The 20,609-nt window shown below is 41.7% G+C and overlaps 1 protein-coding gene across 19 annotated transcripts in view; it reads left to right on the top strand.

The window, feature by feature from the left end:
* Positions 1–20,609, top strand: part of LOC133152030 (palmitoyltransferase ZDHHC5-A-like) — a 240,863-nt gene that overhangs the window by 191,239 nt on the left and 29,015 nt on the right. For 11 of the 19 annotated variants that reach the window (XM_061275520.1, XM_061275519.1, XM_061275518.1 and 8 more), the window contains 2 exons: positions 2,734–2,843; positions 7,063–8,120. In XM_061275520.1, coding sequence (XP_061131504.1) covers positions 2,734–2,843; positions 7,063–8,120 — 1,168 coding nt within the window. Of the gene's footprint in view, positions 1–2,733; positions 2,844–7,062; positions 8,121–8,204; positions 11,422–20,609 lie in introns of those variants that run through there. The other 8 variants (XM_061275522.1, XM_061275531.1, XM_061275529.1 and 5 more) reach the window with 5 other exon arrangements.

Raw genomic sequence — 20,609 nt, 5'->3', positions numbered from 1 at the left:
AATGTGAACTATATGTTTCGAGGCCGCAAAATAGTTGTCACGCAATTTTCTGACAACATACATGCGTTTTAGTTGAAGCTGACTTTGTGGGAGACACAACTGGCAATTGGCGACCCTGCTCATTTCCCCTGTCTGAGAAATGTGTGTGTGACTAGACCTGATGCGGCCATGAAAAGGTACAAAGACAAGATTGCAGGATTAATGTGGGAGTTTGAGAAACGTTTTCAAGTATTTGGTTATCTTGAGACAGAATTTTCAGTTTTTAACTCACCTTTCACAGTTAAAGCTTCTGATCGAAATCCAGCTAGAAATAATTGCTTTGCAATGTGATGCAGATTTAAATGGCAAATTTGCCTCCGTAGGTCTGGAAACGATTTATCAGTATCTACTACCAGGGTACCCCAAATTAACAGCCCTGGCTGCTATTTTGTGCAAGTTTGGGACAACCTACCTTTGTGAACAAATTTTCTCAGTAATGAATATCAATAAAACAAAATTGTGTTCAAGGCTCACAAACAAGCACTTAAATGACATTCTGAAAGTTTAACCTAGTCAGGACATGGCACTTGGTATTGATGCACTTGTAGGCCAAAAGATGTCAAGTATCAGGAACAAAAACAAGTCCAGACTAACGCCTTTAAAATGCTGCCTTAGATACCATTTGCATTGAAAAAATACAGCTCTGTGAAGATGAATCCTTACTGTGGTGATTAAAAAAATGTGCAATTCAATGTTAGTCAGCAACTTTACTACAAAAATCTATGGTGGAATTCTACTGTTCATGCAACTCCATGAATGTTCAGTATATATTGTATGTGCGTGTGTGGTTCAAGTATGAAGTTTACCACATTTACAGGACATGTGAATACTTTCTTCTTTACACATTTAATAGCACTCTCCTTAGTTTGTAAGGTGTCGGCAGGTATTACATTTGAATGTTATATGCACATGTGTATATGATTTGAAAATTCCTTTCTTTATAAATCTCGTTTAATCTTAGAGTGCATTAGTGTTAATGTTTTATGTTATGTTAATGTAATGCTTTTAATGTTTTGTAAAAGGAATGTTCATTAAATTGTGCTTCTTTACACCCAAAGAAAAAGGAAAGACATGATATTTTGATTATTTATAGCAGAGTATGGTATAATTTTAATGGTCTGGCCAAATTGACATCTACCGACGCCGTATGTGAACCACAATGTGAAATGAGTTTGACACCCCTGACCTAGAAGCTAAGACCCGATAATAGTCAATGGTCTTTTAAGAGCGGAAAGAGGAAAAAAAACAAGCAGTACACTAAGAAACTTTTAAGTTAACTTTTAAGAGTTTAATTCACATGATAACAGACCGTGGAGGGAGACCTTGAACTTCAACATTCAAAACAAATGAATAAAAAATTAACAGAGGGATGTTGATGTTTGAGCATATACTGATAAAAAGCACACTACAAAGCCACAGTGGCATTCAGTGGCAGGTGTTGAATACTGGAACGAAGTAATCAAGAATCAAGTAATCAAGCAAATCTGAAGCCCCTCAAAAAACAGAATTCATTGCTACAACAATACAAGTGTCAACATGAACTGTCATTAAGATGAAATGTACTGTGAGTTATTGTTACTGTAATCTGTTTGTATTATGTCTACACTCACTGGCAGGCGCCGTGCTATTGATAGAAGAACACATATGGGAGATAGAGTCACAGGCCTGTGAGCATACTAAAATCTGGTCTGTGAGCGCAGAATAGACACTAGCCCAGCTTAAAAAACAACAATGGATCTCCTAGGCTGGACCTGCAACACAATCGATCAGACTATCTCTATATGACACACAGGAACTGGTGAGCTGCCATGCTCCCATGGTACCTCCCTAGCGGGCTACACAATGGACAGGTGGCGCAAATGGCGTGTCTTGGCGTCAGAAGATATGGCTTTCATCTTTCTTGGATGGCTCTCTTTTAACCTCACAGTGCTACAAGTGTTCCGAAAGCTGGAAAAAATAGGGTCTGGCTTCCTTGGTGACGAAGGACTTCCAGCCTTGATGAAAAAGCTAAAGGCTGACAATAGAGACCAAAGAAATTAAAATCATGCTTCTTCAAGATATGTCTGAATTTAAAAAGAAAACAACAACAAGAACAAGAAACAACAAGAAAACAACAACAACATGAGGCCAGCATGGAAGATAATGGGCTGTGATCAATCAGGGCTGTAACCGTTTTGTGTTGACTAGTGCCCCCGGTGTGCTCGCAGGCTGCGGCTCCATATCTACCCAAAAAGGAAAGCCCAAAATGACAACCGCAAATCCTTCAAGAACAATCAAGACTCGAAAAAAAAATAAAAAACTCGAAACTCCCTAAATCACATCACAAGTTCAGCAAAATGTTGCTTTTTTTTCTTAGATTTATTCTTCCTTGGTTATGAGTATGTTAGGTATTACTCTGGATATGTGTGAATTGTATTTGACTAAACACTGCCTGTAGATAGTTACTGTGATGAAGAAATAAGCACAGCTATCCTTGGCCACCCCTAATGAGGTGTTGTGTCACACTGGACAATCCACTAAAATATTTTTGGCTATGCCCCTGAAGATGATATGAATACCATCTCCCTCGTTAAAGCAAATCTGACCTGTTGTCCTAATACTAAAGAAAATGCAATTTTTATCTAAAACATTTTGATTTTTCTGGACTCCATTGTAATTTTTAACAACCAGTGTTTTTCTTCAATGTCTCTGCAGATTACGATCTACTTAACAAAACACCTCCTACTCCAACCATGTATAAATACAGACCTTCTTGCAGTCCTGGAAAGAACCACATTCCACTTACCAATGCTTATGCAAGCCAGGTAATGGACACATACACTCCTATTGGAATTTGCACCCCCCTGTTACTCTGCTTGGGAAGTAGGGAAACCTGTTCATATTTGCCACAAGAGCTGTAAACGCCCCCAAGAAGACACACAAAAAGTCGTTCGATGGCTAGGGCTCATCATTTTACAATGGGAGGGAGGGGACTTATTCTAACGGGTTGACATTCTAACAGGGCTCTGTTAGAACCCATACCCGCCTCTAACTTTGCTCAGTAGGTGGGTAACCTGTTCATATTTGCCACACTAGCTGAAAACACTCCCAGGAAGAAACAGAAGGTCAGTTGATGCATAGGGCTTACCGTTTTGAGATGGCAGGGGTGGACTAATTCTAAAAAGGGTCCTGGTAGAATTTGTACTCCCCTGTTATTTTGCTTGGGAAGGGTGAAACCTGTTCATAGCTGACACAGACATATACATAAAAGGTCAGTTGATGTCCAGGGCTCATCGTTTTAAAATGAGAGGGGGGGGACTTATTGTAACGGGGCTGCTGTCAAGAATCTGTACCCCCCCACCCCACTTATATCTTAGATTTAGATTAAACTAAGTAAGATGAATTGTTCATGTCATTGTATATTCAATTGAAATTCAATTCAATTTAGTTCATTAGACTTACATTTTCCCTGAAATCTATGTATGGGGTACCACCTCTGCCACCTATCCGAAGGGGAATTGCAGTACTGACATCATTTTTAATACAGTCCTATCACAATTACCGATGTTGACTTGCTTTACCATCCCTGTAAGTTATAATAAGACGAGCACCAGAAAGAGACAGGAAACCAAGAACACAACCAGAGCCAGATTTTCTTCTTGTGCAAGAATGGAAAATGAAGCTCTGTGTTCCAAGGTCTTTCAAAGTTCCACTTCCCCTGTGCTGCCTTTTATTGGATTCAACCTTTAAGCTAGCTCAGTGGGCAAGTGGTAGAGTGTCCGCCCTGAGACTGGAAGGTTGTGGGTTCAAGCCCCGGCCAGGTCATACCAAAGACTATAAAAATGGGACCCATTGCCTCCCTGCTTGGCACTCAGCATTAAAGGTTGGAATTGGGGCGTTAGATCACCAAATGATTCCCGAGTGCAGCACCGCTGCAGCTCACTGCTCCCCTCTCCCCCAGGGGATGCATCAAAATCACACGGGGAAGGGTTAGTTGCAGAGGACAAATTTCACCTTACCCAGATGTGTGTGTGATGATCATTGGGACTTTAACTTTAGATTAATTTAAGAGTCTCACAATACCGGAAATGGAGATGTTCGTGTGTGCATGTCTTGACTATGTATGTGTTTGGGGGTGTGTGCGTGTGGCAATACTGATGGGCAACAATGTTATCTTTCTATAAGAAGTTACACAAAGTGTGTCTTGGGACTCAGGATAAATTGATATTGCACTGGGTATTATTATTATTCATTTTATGTGATGCACTTTTAACTGGTTGCACTGTACAGTGTACTGTGTGTTCTGGTGCACAACACATTCATTACACTTATATCTTCAATATAGTACTGTTATCCTCTCTTTTATTCATTCTTTCATATACCCGCTCTGGGGTATGGATACTGCTAGAAACTAGGAATTTTCCCCTTGGGAAAGTATCTGTCTATCTATCTTTTCTGATAACATTTGCACAATAATTCCAACAGCATTCTCCTATCCTCCCTATATGAAAAATAAGAGGGTCCTGAGATTGCAACTCTGAGAGGTCAGGTCCAGCCAGTCGAGGTAGTCCGCTTATTATCAGTTTGTACACTGACCACCTCCTCTGCCTCCATTGAAAGGTCCCCAGCAGGTAATTGAAGGTGGGATAATGCATCTTCATTTACATTTTCAGAACCTGGATGGTTCTTAAGAGTTAGGTCAAACAAGGCTAGTTCAGAGGCGGCTGTTGTGCGGCACCGAGTTTTGTGGTTTCGAAATGGCTTAAGAGATTCTTAGCTGTCAATACTGTACATATATTACCAAGTAAATACTCAACATTTTCCAATAACTGCCCATTTAAGTGCAACCAGCTCCAACTTCATGGAGTCGTAGTTAGCCTTACTGGTTTCAAACTCCTACTTAAAAAAGCAATGTGTCTCAATTTAAACCCGTGCTCTTGTAATATAGTAGCTTGTGTCTATTTCCAAAACAAATTGCCTCTGGAAATCTGCGTAGGCAAGGATAGTGGTTGTTATCAGAGTTTATTTAAGCCTTAGAAAACTTCACACTCTGCATCACAGGAGTCTGCTAAAAGCTTCCTTGGAGTTTTCCCTTACTACCTGAGGGAAAACGTTTTGCTACCAAACGATTCAAAGGGCGAGCCATATTAGAAAACCCAGTGATAAACCGTTGATAGTTGGAAAGAAAGCCCCAAAATGATCTAAGATCTACCATCTTATCGGGTTGTTTACAATCCTGTACCACTCCCACCTGTATCCGTAAAAACGCCGTCTGCCAAAACGTGAACCAAGTACTTTACACGTCTCTGAAAAGTTACATTTGGAGAGCTTTATCTTTAATCCCTAAGTTAGGTCCAGAAAAGCTGACAAGACACTTGCCAAAATGGCAAGGAAAAAATGCACAGCTAAACGAATATATGACGATGAACACAGGACGTTTTTAACAGAGTTAAAGTTGTTTTTTGTTGAACGCTATGGCAAGCCATTCTGCCTGATATGTCGGACGTCATTGGCGCATTTAAAAGCTTCAAATGGTCAGCGCCACTTCAGCTCACTTCATGCCAATATCAATAAGGACTTTGCAAAAGAGACTGAATTGGGCAAGCACAAGTTTGGACACTTTGAAAAGTCAGGCAGAAAAATAGGTACAGTTTTTCAAAAACATTAAGAAGCACTCAGAGATTGTCACACTTGCATTGTTTCAACTGGCTTGGAACATTGCACGGGCTAAAAAGCCATACAATTAAGTAGAGTTCGTTAAAATATGCCTCAGTGACGTTATTGAAATCTTGTCTCCTGAAAACGACAACCTAAAACGAATGGTCTGTCCCGCCACACACAGTAAGTGGAAAAACCTATTATGTTTTTGTTCGTGGAATTTGTTGAACTGAGAGTTTGTCTGTGTGAGACAATGCACACAATGTTCATTGTTGAAAATGTGGTCTTTGGTCTGTGGTTTTAGTACTGTAGGTGTCAGGAAGCAAAGGCAGGGCAACCAAGTGCAGCACAATCCTTTATTGCCAAAGGGGAAAAGGGGAAATGGAACGCTGGACCTGCGGTCGGGCTGGCGTGGCAGAGCACAGCGCATAGGAGTAGTCGGAGGCAGGCAGGCAGTCGAAGGACGAGCACGTTGTCAGGACAGGCGGCGAGCTGAAGCGTGGTCGAAGGGCGAGCAAGTTGTCAGGACAGGCGGCGAGCTGAAGCGTGGTCGAAGGGCGAGCAAGTTGTCAGGACAGGCGGCGAGCAGAAGCGTGGTCGAAGGGCGAGCAAATTGTCAGGACAGGCGGCGAGCAGAAGCGTGGTCGAAGATCACGGAAGCAGGTGGCTAATCGGTCCGGGGAAAAAAGGCAGGAGTATCACGGGCAGGGTAAGCAGACGAACTGACAGCCACTAGCAGAACACAGAGAGGTTAAGTAGGGGACCTAACGAGCCGTAGCAGGTGCTGGCAATTCCCTGAGTAGGGCTTATCTGGAAGTCAGGTGACGCGGAGGCGTGACAGTAGGAGTCAATTTGTCATTATCATGTTGGTGCGTGACATAATAATGTCACACAATAAATTTGGCTGAGCAGAGGGGTGTGTGTGTTTGTGTGTGTGGGGGGGTGTTCATGTGTGCTCATGTGTATGATGAATGAAAAATGTCGTTGGCCACCCCTGATATAGAGTGATAGCGACAGTCCCCAAACAGATTCTCCATGAACTGCTCAAATGTGCCTCGCGCATTACATAACCCAAAAGTCATACAGTACAAATATAAATAGAAATAGACCAAAAGGTACCTCTTTGCTCAGTCTTTTTCTGCCATTTCTACTTGGCTGTAGCCATTGGCCATACGTATCTAATGTTGCTGGGTGTTTTGGGGTTGATTGAGTGGGTGGATAAGTGGGGTGGGTGGGATAATGAGTGGGGATGGATGGATGGATGGACGGACGGACAGACGTCCAAGATTTTTAAATGAACAACCAAATGTCATTACATTATATAAAACTGACATACAAATGACTTCTTCTTCACCATCCTGTTCTTTCTCTTCTTTTGTCTTTCAGTTAAGTCGAGGAAAGAGGGATGTTATCAGTAGGGATTCCGCCTCAAACTCATCCCTCATTCAATCCATCCATCAACCTGGTTTTTGCTCACAACCTAGCTTGGACCAGAGGGACACCTCTGACAGAGAGGGGGGAGTACCTGGAGAGGAGAGAAAAGAGAGTGGAGAAAGCCGAATCTCTGACTATTCTCGACGCTCCTACCCCTTATTTTCTGACTCTGTCGTCCTGTCAGGAGTTGCTTCACAATCCTCTGGTTCCATGCAAACCTCAGCATGTAATGCCCAGGTCTCTGAAACAACCACTACCTCAAGCAGCTTCAAAAGCTTAGCTAATCAGAGTCCTCCACCTCCCCACCTAGCTCATAACGGAAATCTGTCATGGGACAGCTTAATGGCTGCAAAAGATGGTTTTGACAAAGGGGCGCCATCAAGATTGAACATTTCTGAGATTTCATCCAGAAGACCCTGCTCTCCAGCGGAAGGTGGCTACATCTCCTCCTTTCATTCTTCAAAACTGAGAGATGCTGAAATGCATTGCCAGTCTCCCAAGCATCATAACCCCCTACTGCATTGGTCAGCCACTTCCACATGCTCCTCTCCTCCAGAGAGAGAGCATCTGTTGGTGGAACCACAGCAAAGCAATCGCCCATTGCCTTTCTGCCAATCTTTTGTGCCACCTCCTTCCGCTGCTCAACATCCACCACACCATCACCACCAACGTCGTTCCCATCATCATCATCATCACAATCATCATCATTCTCACCATCATCACCACCATTCATCAAGTGCCCACCCTTCTTGTTTCATTGCTCCTCACCTGCCCCAACATTCCTACCCACACCGAGCATACTCCAGTGATATCCCTTTGGGTTTGACATCATCTTCTAAAAAACACCCTTCCCACTCCCCACACCCCCCACCTCTCGGAAAATCACTGTCCTACTCAAGTGCCGCTGCTGCTGAAATGCAGTACAAGCTAATTCGAAAGGTCTCCTCAGAAGCTGGAGCAAATGGAGAAGTCATAGCCGGAGGAATGGTGGGAGGAATACAAGCACCAAAGTGAGTAGAAAGATTATATAATATCACCACTTCTGAAATCCAAACACTGATTAACTGCTGCCCTCTTTCTTCTCTACCCGACAGATTTCCTGTGAGTTGCTTTCTTTCAAAATTATATTTGCTTGTGTGAGGTTTGCCTAAGTGTTATCTGTAAAAACAGTGACAGGTTTAAAACAGTAACCAATCCTTTGACAATTAATTATTTTACACCAGTGACTCTTCCATCATCAATGGCATATATCCATAAATTTATCATATTGTGTAACTTTTACCCTGGTGTCATGGAGGTCAGGGGTGGTGTAAAACTTTGACACTCTCTTTATGCTCAGCGTCTGGGGTTCTGTCTGGGTTTCCACGCCCTGCAGCCGTGATTTAAAGCAGTGAGCGGAAGTACGTCATTACACCGCACATTATATTGTGTCGATTGTAGCTGATGTGCCTACCTACAAATGTTCCACTGGGTCCTAATCCCCTTCCCATTACACTAGCCTCTGTTTTGAATGGTCACCAGACCTAAACACCCACATGGGTGTTTGCTTCTTGACCACCCACAGGACAACATTAACTGGTTTACTGACCTCAGGAGACGATACATATGCTGTCCAGCGGCGGTTCTTTGGGACCACCTTTGAGTCACACACAGATCAGTGGCGGCAGTCTCACTCGCGCTTATGCCTGGACTGTTCTGGTGGTTATGATTGACTGTGGGCAGTGAAATACTTATCTGTTCAGGGCCACGCGCATTAACAGTCAATGCTTGGGGTTCAGGGGTAAGAAGGGAGGGAGCCCTGACTCGTTGTGGCCCTGTTTCAAGAATGATGACAGCTTCGGTGTCGCTTTGGTCAGATGATTCTGGGTGCATTAGTTGGGGGTGGTCATGTGGCAGTGTCACTCGCGCAGTGTCACTCACTCTTATGCCTGGACCGTTCTGGTAGTTATGATCAACTGTGGGCATTGAAATACTATCTGCTCATGGCCACAAGCTTTAACAGTCAATGCTTGGGGTTTAGGGTGTCAAACGTGCACTTTTCAATAAAGTGCCTCCAGCTCCCCAGTCTCTTCTAGTGTAGCCCCTCTCAGGGTGGGCTGACACTATGATTGGTAATCCATCTTCTCCTGGTTGCTCGGCAGAAAATCTTCCATCCTTTTCGATGGCTTCCTTTACTTGCGTCGAGAGGCTTTCCGCCTCGATCGACGGGTTAGATCCCACTATATAGTCGGTCCATTTCTGAGGCCACTTCTCCAAGCCTCCTCCATACAGTATCACGCATACTGGTTCTTTGTGTCGTCCTAGAGGGTCTGGATTGCCTGGTTCCTTCTGTAGGATGACCAGATTCTGGGTCCGTTCCTCTAACACTGCTAGCCATCTCTTCCGTGAATAGCAGTGTTTTCAGTTGTAGGGTTGACCTGTCTCCTCTCAAAGCCTATCCGTGCGCAATCGGAATAGGGACGATACAGCTCCTAGTTACTCAGCGGCGCCTTTTGCGTCGCCTCTACTCAGAACACCAATGTGAGATCTCCTGCCTCACCTATTGATGCTCTCAACGGCGGGATGCACTTTTTATCTTTTGATTATCCCACCCAGTCACTCTACTGACAGAATACTCTAACAAGGGTACATTCAACAGCAAATTGCAATTCAAACATTATTGTAGCGAACAGAAAGTGACGGCTAATCATCAGCCCTCAGCCCCTCAGCCTTCCAATTCTGGGGAACCTGTAAGTCACAGACGATTGCCAACAATCAAAAATCATGAACCAGACAAGCCGTAAGAGGATCGTATTGACCGGTCGTCTTTCTCCTGTACTGTAAAAATCCTCACTACCCTCGTTCAGCTTCAACTGTTGTACTCAACGGAAAAAGTAACAATATAATAGGGGAAAACGAAAAGAAAAAGAAAAAAGAGGAAAGGAGTGAGAAAGAAAAAGAAAAGAAAGGAAATAAGAAAAGAAAAGAAGAAATAAATTATAATAATAATAAAATAAAAAAAATAATACAAATAAAAATTAAAAATAAAAATTAATTCAAATAATAATAATTTGTAATCCACCAAATGAATACAGCAACAACAATTGTAATCCACAATGCTTCGGGAGACGAAAATGTTGTAATCCACTTCGTTCAGGAACAAAATATTTTGTAATCCACTCAGCGTTGGGAAACAAAAAGGTTGTAATCCACTTGTTCAGGAACAAAAAAATTGTAATCCACTCAGCGTCGGGAAACAAAAAGGTTGTAATCCACTTGTTCAGGAACAAAAAAGTTTGTAATCCACTCAGCGTCGGGAAACAAAGATTGTAATCCACTTGTTCAGGAACAAAAAAAATTTGTAATCCACTCAGCGTCGGGAAACAAAAAGATTGTAATCCACTTGTTCAGGAACAAAAAAAATTGTAATCCACTCAGCGTCGGGAAACAAAAAAATTGTAATCCACTTGTTCAGGAACAAAAAAAATTGTAATCCACTCAGCGTCGGGAAACAAAAAGGTTGTAATACATTTGTTCAGGAACAAAAAAGTTTGTAATCCACTCAGCGTCGGGAAACAAAAAGATTGTAATCCACTTGTTCAGGAACAAAACATTTTGTAATCCATTTAGCGTCGGGAAACAAAAAGGTTGTAATCCACTTGTTCAGGAACAAAAAAAATTGTAATCCACTCAGCGTCGGGAAACAAAAAGATTGTAATCCACTTGTTCAGGAACAAAAAAAATTGTTATTTGCTGATTGAAACTGCTAATTAAACTGTGAATTGAAACTAATAGGAAGAAAACATATCTCGCTCTTAATATAGCTGACGTGTCTTGCGCATACGTTCTGTGCATCTGTAATGGCGGCCTCCGTATGACGTCCGGTCCGCGATGGAGATTAAAAACAAACAATATTTGACAATAACACACCATCAAGGATTGCACCATCGCATCAAACGATGTGTCGTCAATTATGGATTTTTTTGACTAAGTGTGTTGGGCACGATGGCTGAATGCGATGCGCGATTGACAACAAACAAGAAGAAAGGTGAGTTTTATTTCGGGGGAGATTTGTCATGTCTCGTCCCCAGTTTTGCTATGTGTCTAGGTTGCCATAGTTTCTGTTCGCGTCGCCCCTCTCTTCCTGTGTCACCTCAATCGATGTAACGTGTTTTGTATTTAAGTCCTGTCTGCCCCTCGCTCACCGTCGGATCATTGCATGTGTTACTGTCATGATGTCTGTTTGCTTTCTGTTCCTGTCTTTGGTAATGTCACCCTGTCTTTTTGTTCCACGACTTTGTCGGTCAGTCCTGTTGTTGGTTTTGTTTTCTAAAAAAAATAAAAAAATAAAATAATAATTTTAAAAAAACAATTTAAAAAATGTTTGTACCCATGTATAATGCACACCCCAGATTTTAGGACAATAAATCCGTTAAATTTTGAGCACTATACACGGAAAAAAACGGTATATAAATATAAAATAAAAAAAATAAAAAGGAAGAGGAAAATGCAGAAGAGAGAAAACTTTCTACTTTTCAAAGATCAAGAACAGACTCTTCGTTTGGTCCTCAAGGTGTCTGCCACCTTCTTGGCTTTGGTTTTCGGATGAAATCTAAAACATTCACTGGTTCCTCGTCTACTGGTTCGTCTTCTCTGTCTGTACCCAAAATCCGTGCCCACGTACCGACCCCTCTAGCTTTAGCAAGTTGTGCCGCATACTCTGCATACTCTACACTAATGTTATTTTTAGTACTCCATACAAGTACAAATTAAGAAGGAGATCATCTTTACTCATCCTTAAAGTAACGTGCTAACGGGTAGCGGTCACCGTTTACTATGACACAAAACAGTTCTAATCCTCCCGTGCTTTTAAAGGTTCTTTTCTAAGAATCTGTATTCCTTAAAGAGACTGTTTTTATGTCACTCAAGGCCGTTCTAACATTTGTTTGTATCAGTGAGCGGAATTATGACAGTTACTGGGAAGAAAAAACTGAAAAAACTCCACACAGGTTCGTTTTGGAGCTGCGAGCAAACATCTATTAATAAATCTTAACTCACAACCCCCCTCAACTCGTTGGGCGCCAAAATGTCAAACGTGCACTTTTCAATAAAGTGCCTCCGGCTCCCCAGTAACGGGTTCAATAAGCCGGGGCGAAGGGACTCGTCCGTAGCTGACCACCCGAGTTAAATTAATTCTCTTGGAATCAACCCAACTTCTACACGACGTCAATCCCGCTTAAGTCATCCGACGCGCGAGCCGAGTAACTCAATTCGAGGCAAGTCGCCTGTATGACCGCGCCGTATTGATGGCTCGCTTCAATTGTTTGATGCTGGTATTTCGTTACGGATACTTTTTAGATGCCTTTGTTAAGGCCTCAGGGATTCGTTCGCCTATAGCGCCCCGTAGCGCTACTCTCGTCGAAGTAACTTTTAATAAGGCCCCGCTCTGCTTGTTTGGGGAAGTAAGAGACTACTTCCCTTTTTTCGGAAAAAAATCAAATTAACAAAAGTATGACAATGATAATGTTTAAGAATAAATTTAATACATTAATCACTAATTTTATCGTTATATATATATATATATATAAACACTTAACCGTAAAAGTGCTTCCTCGAATTCGATTGTTTCCAACAAAATAATATTTTACTTAATACGGGTTAAAAGGATTTAATCGAATTATTATCCTGTAATTAATTCTGAAGGCAAATTAATCCCTCAAAATCATCCAAAGTAGCTTTTGACGCGGCCCGATTAAATTAAATACTTTTGATCAGGCCTCGTTCCGCTTTTTATGAATCAGCGAGCCTACTACCCTTTTTTCGGGAGCAAGTCAAATTAGCAGAAGTATGGCAAAGATAGTGTTTGGAAATAAATTTAATGCATTAATCACTAATTCTAAAATCTCCCGTTAATAAATCGGCTTATCAACCCATCCACAAACAATCGATTGCATATATTATACAAATTAGCGCACAACGAATTAAATGAGTATATACAACTCTTTTATTGAAGAAGCATGAAATAAAGTTACAAATCTCAATCCTCCAAAAACTGAACAATTCCACTCACTGATGCCCTTGCAAATACAATCATTCAATCCTGGAGTAATTTTGATTGCAAAAATTAAATCAGAAAAGAGGAAAAGGAAGGTACCAATTGGGTGTTATTTTTTGGTGGAAATAAAGTCGAGTGATCAATTCGATTTTATTTCTAAAAATCCAATTTAGAAACTAGTTCGGCCACGGGAGGACCAACTACCCGGTAACGGTCTCCCTCCCCGCACGGAAATACAGAAAGAGTCAGTCCTCTCACCTAGTTTCTCAAGCAAAGTTGTCCAGTCCAATTATTTTGAGTAAATCCAAGTTAATCCGTGCCAGCAATCTTGCGTCTCACACAAAGATCTCGAAGGCTTTGGAAAAAAGTCTTGAAACTCCTACCGGCTTCTGTTTGATATGACCGCGGTCCGGGAGAGAGCCCCGTAGATGTCCAAGGTGACCTTTTTATAGACTTCTCTGGCCCTTCCCCTTTTCCGCTGGCCTCTATACTGTCCAGCTTCCCACGTCTACGGCTTCTATACTGTCCAGCTTCCCACGCCTACGGCTTCTATACTGTCCAGTTTCCCACGCTCATCACCCTGTGGTTTTTCCGAGCAGCTATTTCCGTCCCACTCTTTCCACCAAAATTCTGCAGAAACCCTGACGAGCACCCCACTTCCTCTTTTCTTTACTTCCCCTTTTATAAAACCAATACTTCAAAGTTACACTTTACTCAACCATTAAATCAAAAATCAAAGCCCTTGAATTGATTTTTTCCCTTTTTAAACCTTTTTTAACACACCACTTTGTGGTGGGCCTCCTTTCCTAATTGTGTCATAATATTGCTTTAAGCGGGTTACAGAATATATTTCAGCCAAGCAAGTAAAATAAAATACAATTAAAATAAAATAAAATTAAAAGAAAACAAGAACTCATCTGTTCTACCCTTTCCAACAATTTTTAACACACCCCTATTCTCATAAGGGTGGGCAGCTTAGTCTAATTCTGTGATAATACTGCTTTAAGCGGTGACAGAATATATTTCAGCCAAGCAAGTAAAATAAAATACAATTAAAAGAATAATAAAAAACACCTTTGTGCTCTCATGTGTGACCCATGATCCGACCACGCTCAATTTCGGTTTCCTGCTACGGTATGGCTCCATCTATTGGAAAAGTTTGAAATTTCAGCTTTGCCAATTCATTCACTACTTCCTAACTCAGATTTTGCACCATCTGCTGTTAAATGTTGGAATGTCAGCCCCGCCAATTTATTCCTGGGAGCAATCCATACTCACTTTTTGCACCATTTGTCCCCCACCCCCCCACACTCCATGTTACATGACAAGGGGTAAGAGGGGAGGGAGCCCTGACTTGTTGTGGGCCTGTTTCAAGAATGATGATGGCTTTGGTGTCACTTTGGTCAGATAATTCTGGGCGCATTAGATAGGGGTGGTCATGTGACAAGCTAAGGCAGACATGGGCAATCTATGGCCCGCGGGCCACATCCGGCACATGGGGCCGTTTAATCCGGCCCGCCAAACCTGAATAAATTGTATTATTAAACTTTTTTTTTGTCATTTTCCCTGGAATGACTGCATTTCCCCAGTAGATGGGGAAACGCCCGCCCACGCATTTACTCACGGAAGCCGTGTCAGAAAGCTCAGTGCACACTCACAAGTACCGTTTTTTTCCATGTATAATGCATAAAATTTAACAAATTTATTGTCCTAAAATCTGGGGTGCGCATTATACATGGAAAAAAACGGTACTCAGTAGTACAGACCCGGCGCTCTATTTCTATCAGTGCAAAATTCCGAGTGTGGGCTGTGACGTCAGCATTCTCGTAATTCACGCGCTGAGCTTTCAGATACAGTTTTACGCTAAAGTCACCCACAAACCTTCCCCTGGAATCCTTCCATTAAAATGAGTGGTTTGGAGGTGTTTAAAAGAGAGTGGACAATTTGGCTCGACCGACGTGAGCAGACGTTCAGCCACGTGAACATCAACAAAGCCCCATCACAAATCTACGTACGTTAACACCTCAGCTCTATCTTAAAATTTGCCACAACAAATTTTACTCCAGACTATGATGGACTAGCAAAAAAAGGAGACCAACAACACTGATCCCACTGAAAATGAAGGGGAGTTTCTCTAGTTTGTTGTAAAAAAAAATGTATTTTGAAAATCATTTGTACAAATAGCAGGGATTGAAACTAGCTTTTTTTCAAACAATGCTGGATGTTCAAGGACATTGATGCACCACCTGTTTGCGACTAATCTTAACTTGTAAAGGTTTTAAGGCCAACTTTAAGTAAGTGGGAACTTTTTTATTTCAGAAAAAAGATCATCTTTGGGAACAACCGGATGTTATTCTGCCGGTCAGTATCACTGTGCATGCGCTACCAAACTCGATAGCAAAGAAATGTTTCGGATTTGTGTAGGGTACATTGTGACAGCAAACGAGCAGGTGATCGCGCAAGCGTCTGATACGAGAGCATTGTGTTTGTATGGAGCGTGTTTGAAGTGAACAGCACAGAAGAAAGGAACAAGGCAAAGTGTTGTGAAATAAAATATTACCTGTAATACGCATTTTGTTATTTCCTGATTGAAACTGCTAATTAAACTGTGAATTGAAACTAATAAGTAGAAAACTGAACTCTCACTCTTTATATAGCTGATGTGTCTTGCGCATCCGTTCTGCGCATACTGTCATGGCAGCCTCCGTATGATATCCGGTCTGCGATGGAGATTAAAAAACAAACAATATTTAACAATAACACACCATCAAGGATGCATCGCATCAAACGATGTGTCGTCAATTATGAATTTTACTGCTAAGTGTGTTGGGCAGGATGGCTGAATGCGATGCGCGATTGACAAAGACATAGGTAGAGAACTGAACTCTCGCTCTTCATATAGCTGACGTGTCTTGCGCATCCGTTCTGCGCATCGGATCCATAGTGCGCATGCGCAGTGATACTGCCTCCGTATGTTATCCGGTCTGCGATGGAGATTAAAAAACAAACAATATTTGACAATAACACACCATCAAGGATTTAATCATTGCATCAAACGATGTGTCGTCAATTATGAATTTTACTGACTAAGTGTGTTGGGCAGGATGGCTGAATGCGATGCGCGATTGACAACAAACAAGAATAAAGGTGTGATTTCAAGTTTTATTTTGGGGGAGATTTTCTTCAAAATGGTTGTACCCATGCATAATGCGCACCCCAGATTTTAGGACAGTAAATTAGTTAAATTATGCGCATTATGCATGGGAAATCACGGTATATTATGCATGTATATATTATGCCCTGTACAAAAAACTATTGCATTTATGAAAATGAAATCAACACACTGCTGCAGAGAACACAGAATTTTATTTCTGCAAGTAACAAAAAGCATTTTTGGTTGATACTTAATTTCAAATAAAAGGCCTGGTGTCTATTTGAGTCCTCGTATTTAAGAAATAAAAATCCAAACTTACCCAACCCACTGAACAAAAAATGCAAACAGCCTGCAGTCACCTGTCCTCTTATTTATGAGAAAAAAATCCAAACTTATCCAAATATTATCCACCAGCACTGAACGAACAATGCAAACCAAATAAATGCGCAGTCTGCTTCTGTCCCATCACGTGTACTAGAGTGTGCAGCCAGTTGTCCTCCTGAATTAAAAAAAAGGACTACTTCACTTAATATATGGTTAACACGCTGGTAGTGTGCTGGAAAAACGCCGGCTGCCAGACGTGAGGGACGCCAGGAATTCGAATGTCGCACATCGGCGGATGTGACGCATATTTCGGCGGTAAAAAAATTTAAAACGTTTAATTTTAATGTTACAAGTTCACCATAATCTTCAAATTCAGAATTATATTTTAAAATGAACAAACAAAAATAAAATTACATTTTTATAAAATACTCATTATTTTCCAAAGTCACAGGGAGCCACAACAGAAGGATGAAAGAGCCACATGTGGCTCTGGAGCCATGGGTTGCTGACCTATGTTCAAGATGATGTATTTGGTCAGAATGTTTGCCGTTTTATGTGATTTTGCATCATAAGATAAACATCTTTCACAAATCTGACCTGCAGCCGCTGAAGTGATTGAAACTGTTATTCATAATAACAGTGTCATATTTAATGAGAATCACTGATAGCAGTTTTTGGGTGAAATATTCTTTTAATAAATCCATTTGTTTTTAAAAAGCTTTTTTTGAATATCCATGCTTTACTACCTACTAAAGGCCAAAAGCTTTTATGCAATGACTTTTACATGTCATTTATATTACTTCACACAAACACTTCGTCCATCTGCTCCTGGTTCAACCCTTCAGTCAAAATTTAGAACACAATTCGGCCCGCAAGTCAAAATGTTTGCCCACCCCTGAGCTCGGGTCTGCTTGATTGATTGAATATTTATTGATCCCCAGGGGTGGGGAAATTCAGGCCCCAGCAGTATTCATACCACAGAGTGGGTATACAAAAGACACAGGCTGCCACAACGGCGCCACAAAGAAAGCCAGAAAGTGCTCAAGATAAAAGCCATCAAAGCAAAACAAAGCTAAAAGACAAAGGAAAAATAAAAAAAAAAAAAAAAACTGTGGCCAACCAGCACCCCTCAATACAAGAGAACACCCCAAAACACACAAAATAGCCTCCACGGGGTCCATAGACAGGTGTAACGGCAGTCCAGTTCAACGGCGCCCAATGGACCGTGGTCGTGAATCGGTGAAAAACATCACAAAGCAGGCAAACGTGTGAGCAGCGTCCTGGGCACCCAGTCGGATGCACGTGCAGATGGTCACCACGGGGCTAGCATGGCGAAAGTCGTTGGTTCCGACGAGCACGAGGAAGCGGAGTCCCTACAGGGGTTGCGGTTGCAAGGCCAAGGCGAGGGACCCGGTCATCACTGGCCGGATAAGCAGGAAGCCGCCGTAGAGTTACGCCGGTCTCGACCGATGATCCCGGTCCCAGGAAGAAAAAATAATAATACAAAATATCTGATCCGAAGAGATACCGAGGTGCGGTAAAAGGCACCAGCATCGCCGAATGGACAAAAAGACAGAAAGAAAAAGGAGAAAAGAAAGAAATAAAGAGGAAAAGAGAGAACACTGCTGGGAGGCAGCCACTTACGGCGCCATACCGAAAGAAAAAAAAAAACAGGTGTGTTCGGGAATACTTTTAGTTCTGCTCTGTTACTATGTTTGCCTGAACCAGCTGCATCTCTTGGGTGGATTTGATGTACTGTGCCTTCTGGTTCAATTTCTTTAATTGCCATACAATGTGGGATCTCAGGCATCCTGTATTTTATAGCGACCCAATGGGTGGCTCCTTTTAAAGACCAGTGTACGAGGTGGAAGGAACGTCATCGCATTGAGCCGGTAGTGTCTGTTCTGCCGTTCTGCTGCTTGCTGTAACTTGTCCTTAGCCTGGACGTACACAGAGTTGAGTATGTTGTGATGTTCTTCCGCCCAATTTTGTGTCATATGACTGCAACTATAATTTTTCGATCAGAATCATGAAAATATTTTCAGATGTGTCTCTGCTAGTGAGAGGGTAGAAATCAACCTCCGAGTTTGCCCCACTATCTAAGTTATCAAATAACAGTTGTTCAGAAATGAACATACCTCTGCCATCCAATGGATCTCTTCAACCCACTGTTCTACTTTCAACAAATTGATTGCAATTATGCCAGTAAATTCTGAACATGTGTTATTTTGATACCTCGCCTCGCCACTTTGCGCTTCATCTATTGTGGATTCACTATTTTGCGGGTGTGTAAGTAATGGGAGAATGGCATTTAAATACACGCTGATAGCGCGGGACATGCCTGTGAGCAATGTGCATCACTGCAGATAAGCGCGGGAAGCGTGGCAGCCAGCCGTGTACAAAGGAAAAAGCACTGGTGTGCCGAAGAAGTCGGAACAGCGGCAATGAGCACTGATAGCGCAGGGCATGCCTCTGTGCAATGTGCTTCACTGACAAGTACCGTTTTTTTCCTTGTATAATGCGCGAAATTTAGCTAATTTATTGTCCTAAAATCTGGGGTGCGCATTATACATGGGAACAATTTTTTTTTAATTTTTAAAAAAAAATTTTTTAATTTTTTTTTAAGAAAATCATGGTACAACAAAACCAACAACAGGACTGACCGACAAAGACGTGGAACAAAAAGACAGGGTGACATTACCAAAGACAGGAACAGAAACCAAACAGACATCATGACATCATCCGACGGTGAGCGAGGGGCAGACAGGACTTAAATACAAAACACGTTACATTGATTGAGGTGACACAGGAAGGGAGGGGCGACGCGAACAGAAACTATGGCAACCTACTAGACACATAGCAAAACTGGGGACGAGACATGACAAATCTCCCTCAAAATAAAACCTGAAATCACCTTTCCTCTTGTTTGTTTTGTCCAACAAAAAAAATACATCCAGCCTCGTTAAGACCATACCAAAGACTATAAAAATGGGACCCATTGCCTCCCTGCGTGTGTGACGATCATTGGGACTTAAAAAAAAAAAAGAAAAAAAAAAAAAGAAAATTAAAAAAAAATTGGGTGCGTGTTATACATGGGTACAGGCCTTTTTCCAGCATCAACATGCCATTTTTAGGGTGCGTATTATACATGGGGGCGCATTATACACGGAAAATAAAGGTAGTTGCCGCACACATAGGAAAAAAGCACTGCCGTCCAGGAGTCAGCGGCAATTAGCCCTGATCGCGTGGGGCATAACTCTGAGCAATATGCCTCACTGCGGATGTGACTGAGTTCAAGCGCAGGAGGCGGTAGCCAGCCACGCGTGAGGGAAGAAGCACCAATCAGTGCAGAAGGAGACAATGACAATATCACGCGTTTGTTTGTATCACACGAACCAGACTGACTAACATTTTTGATGGAGAAGTGCTCCTCCTCTACTTGAAGCAAAGTGAACTCACTCCCTCCGCAAATATACTGCATTGCCCCGAATATAAGACCACCCTGATTATAAGGCGACCCTCTCTTTTTCAAGACTCAACTTTGAAAAAAGACTTTTTGAACACCAATGATTACACCTGAAACAAATGATTAACAATATATTCCAGAGAAAAAGCATGTTATTTTGCCTCATTCAAATCATGCAAAAACCGTCTGTCACATCTTAATATCTGAACATTTAAATATGTAAACTAAAGTGCAATCACATTTGTAAATGAATGGCTTCTGGTTTTTGAAATGTAAATAAACCAATTTACTGTGATAAAACAACAAAATTGCAATAACTGCATTATCCTGCCCTCCAAATATGTTGAATATCAGTAAACAGTAAACTCAACCACTTTCACTCATCTAGACTCTGAAGCCCAGGTTGAAGGTTAACTCCAGGTTTAATATCAAAGGAAAGGGTGAAACTGGGAGAATACAAACCACATTGTATCAGTCATATGAACTAAATTAATTAAATCAATATGAAATCTCAATCATGC

The sequence above is a fragment of the Syngnathus typhle genome, linkage group LG3 (genome assembly GCF_033458585.1).
Source record: "Syngnathus typhle isolate RoL2023-S1 ecotype Sweden linkage group LG3, RoL_Styp_1.0, whole genome shotgun sequence".
In the NCBI taxonomy this organism is placed as follows: domain Eukaryota; kingdom Metazoa; phylum Chordata; class Actinopteri; order Syngnathiformes; family Syngnathidae; genus Syngnathus; species Syngnathus typhle.
The sequence above is the reverse complement of the archived record's forward strand: the minus strand, read 5'-3'. Positions and strand labels throughout refer to the sequence as shown.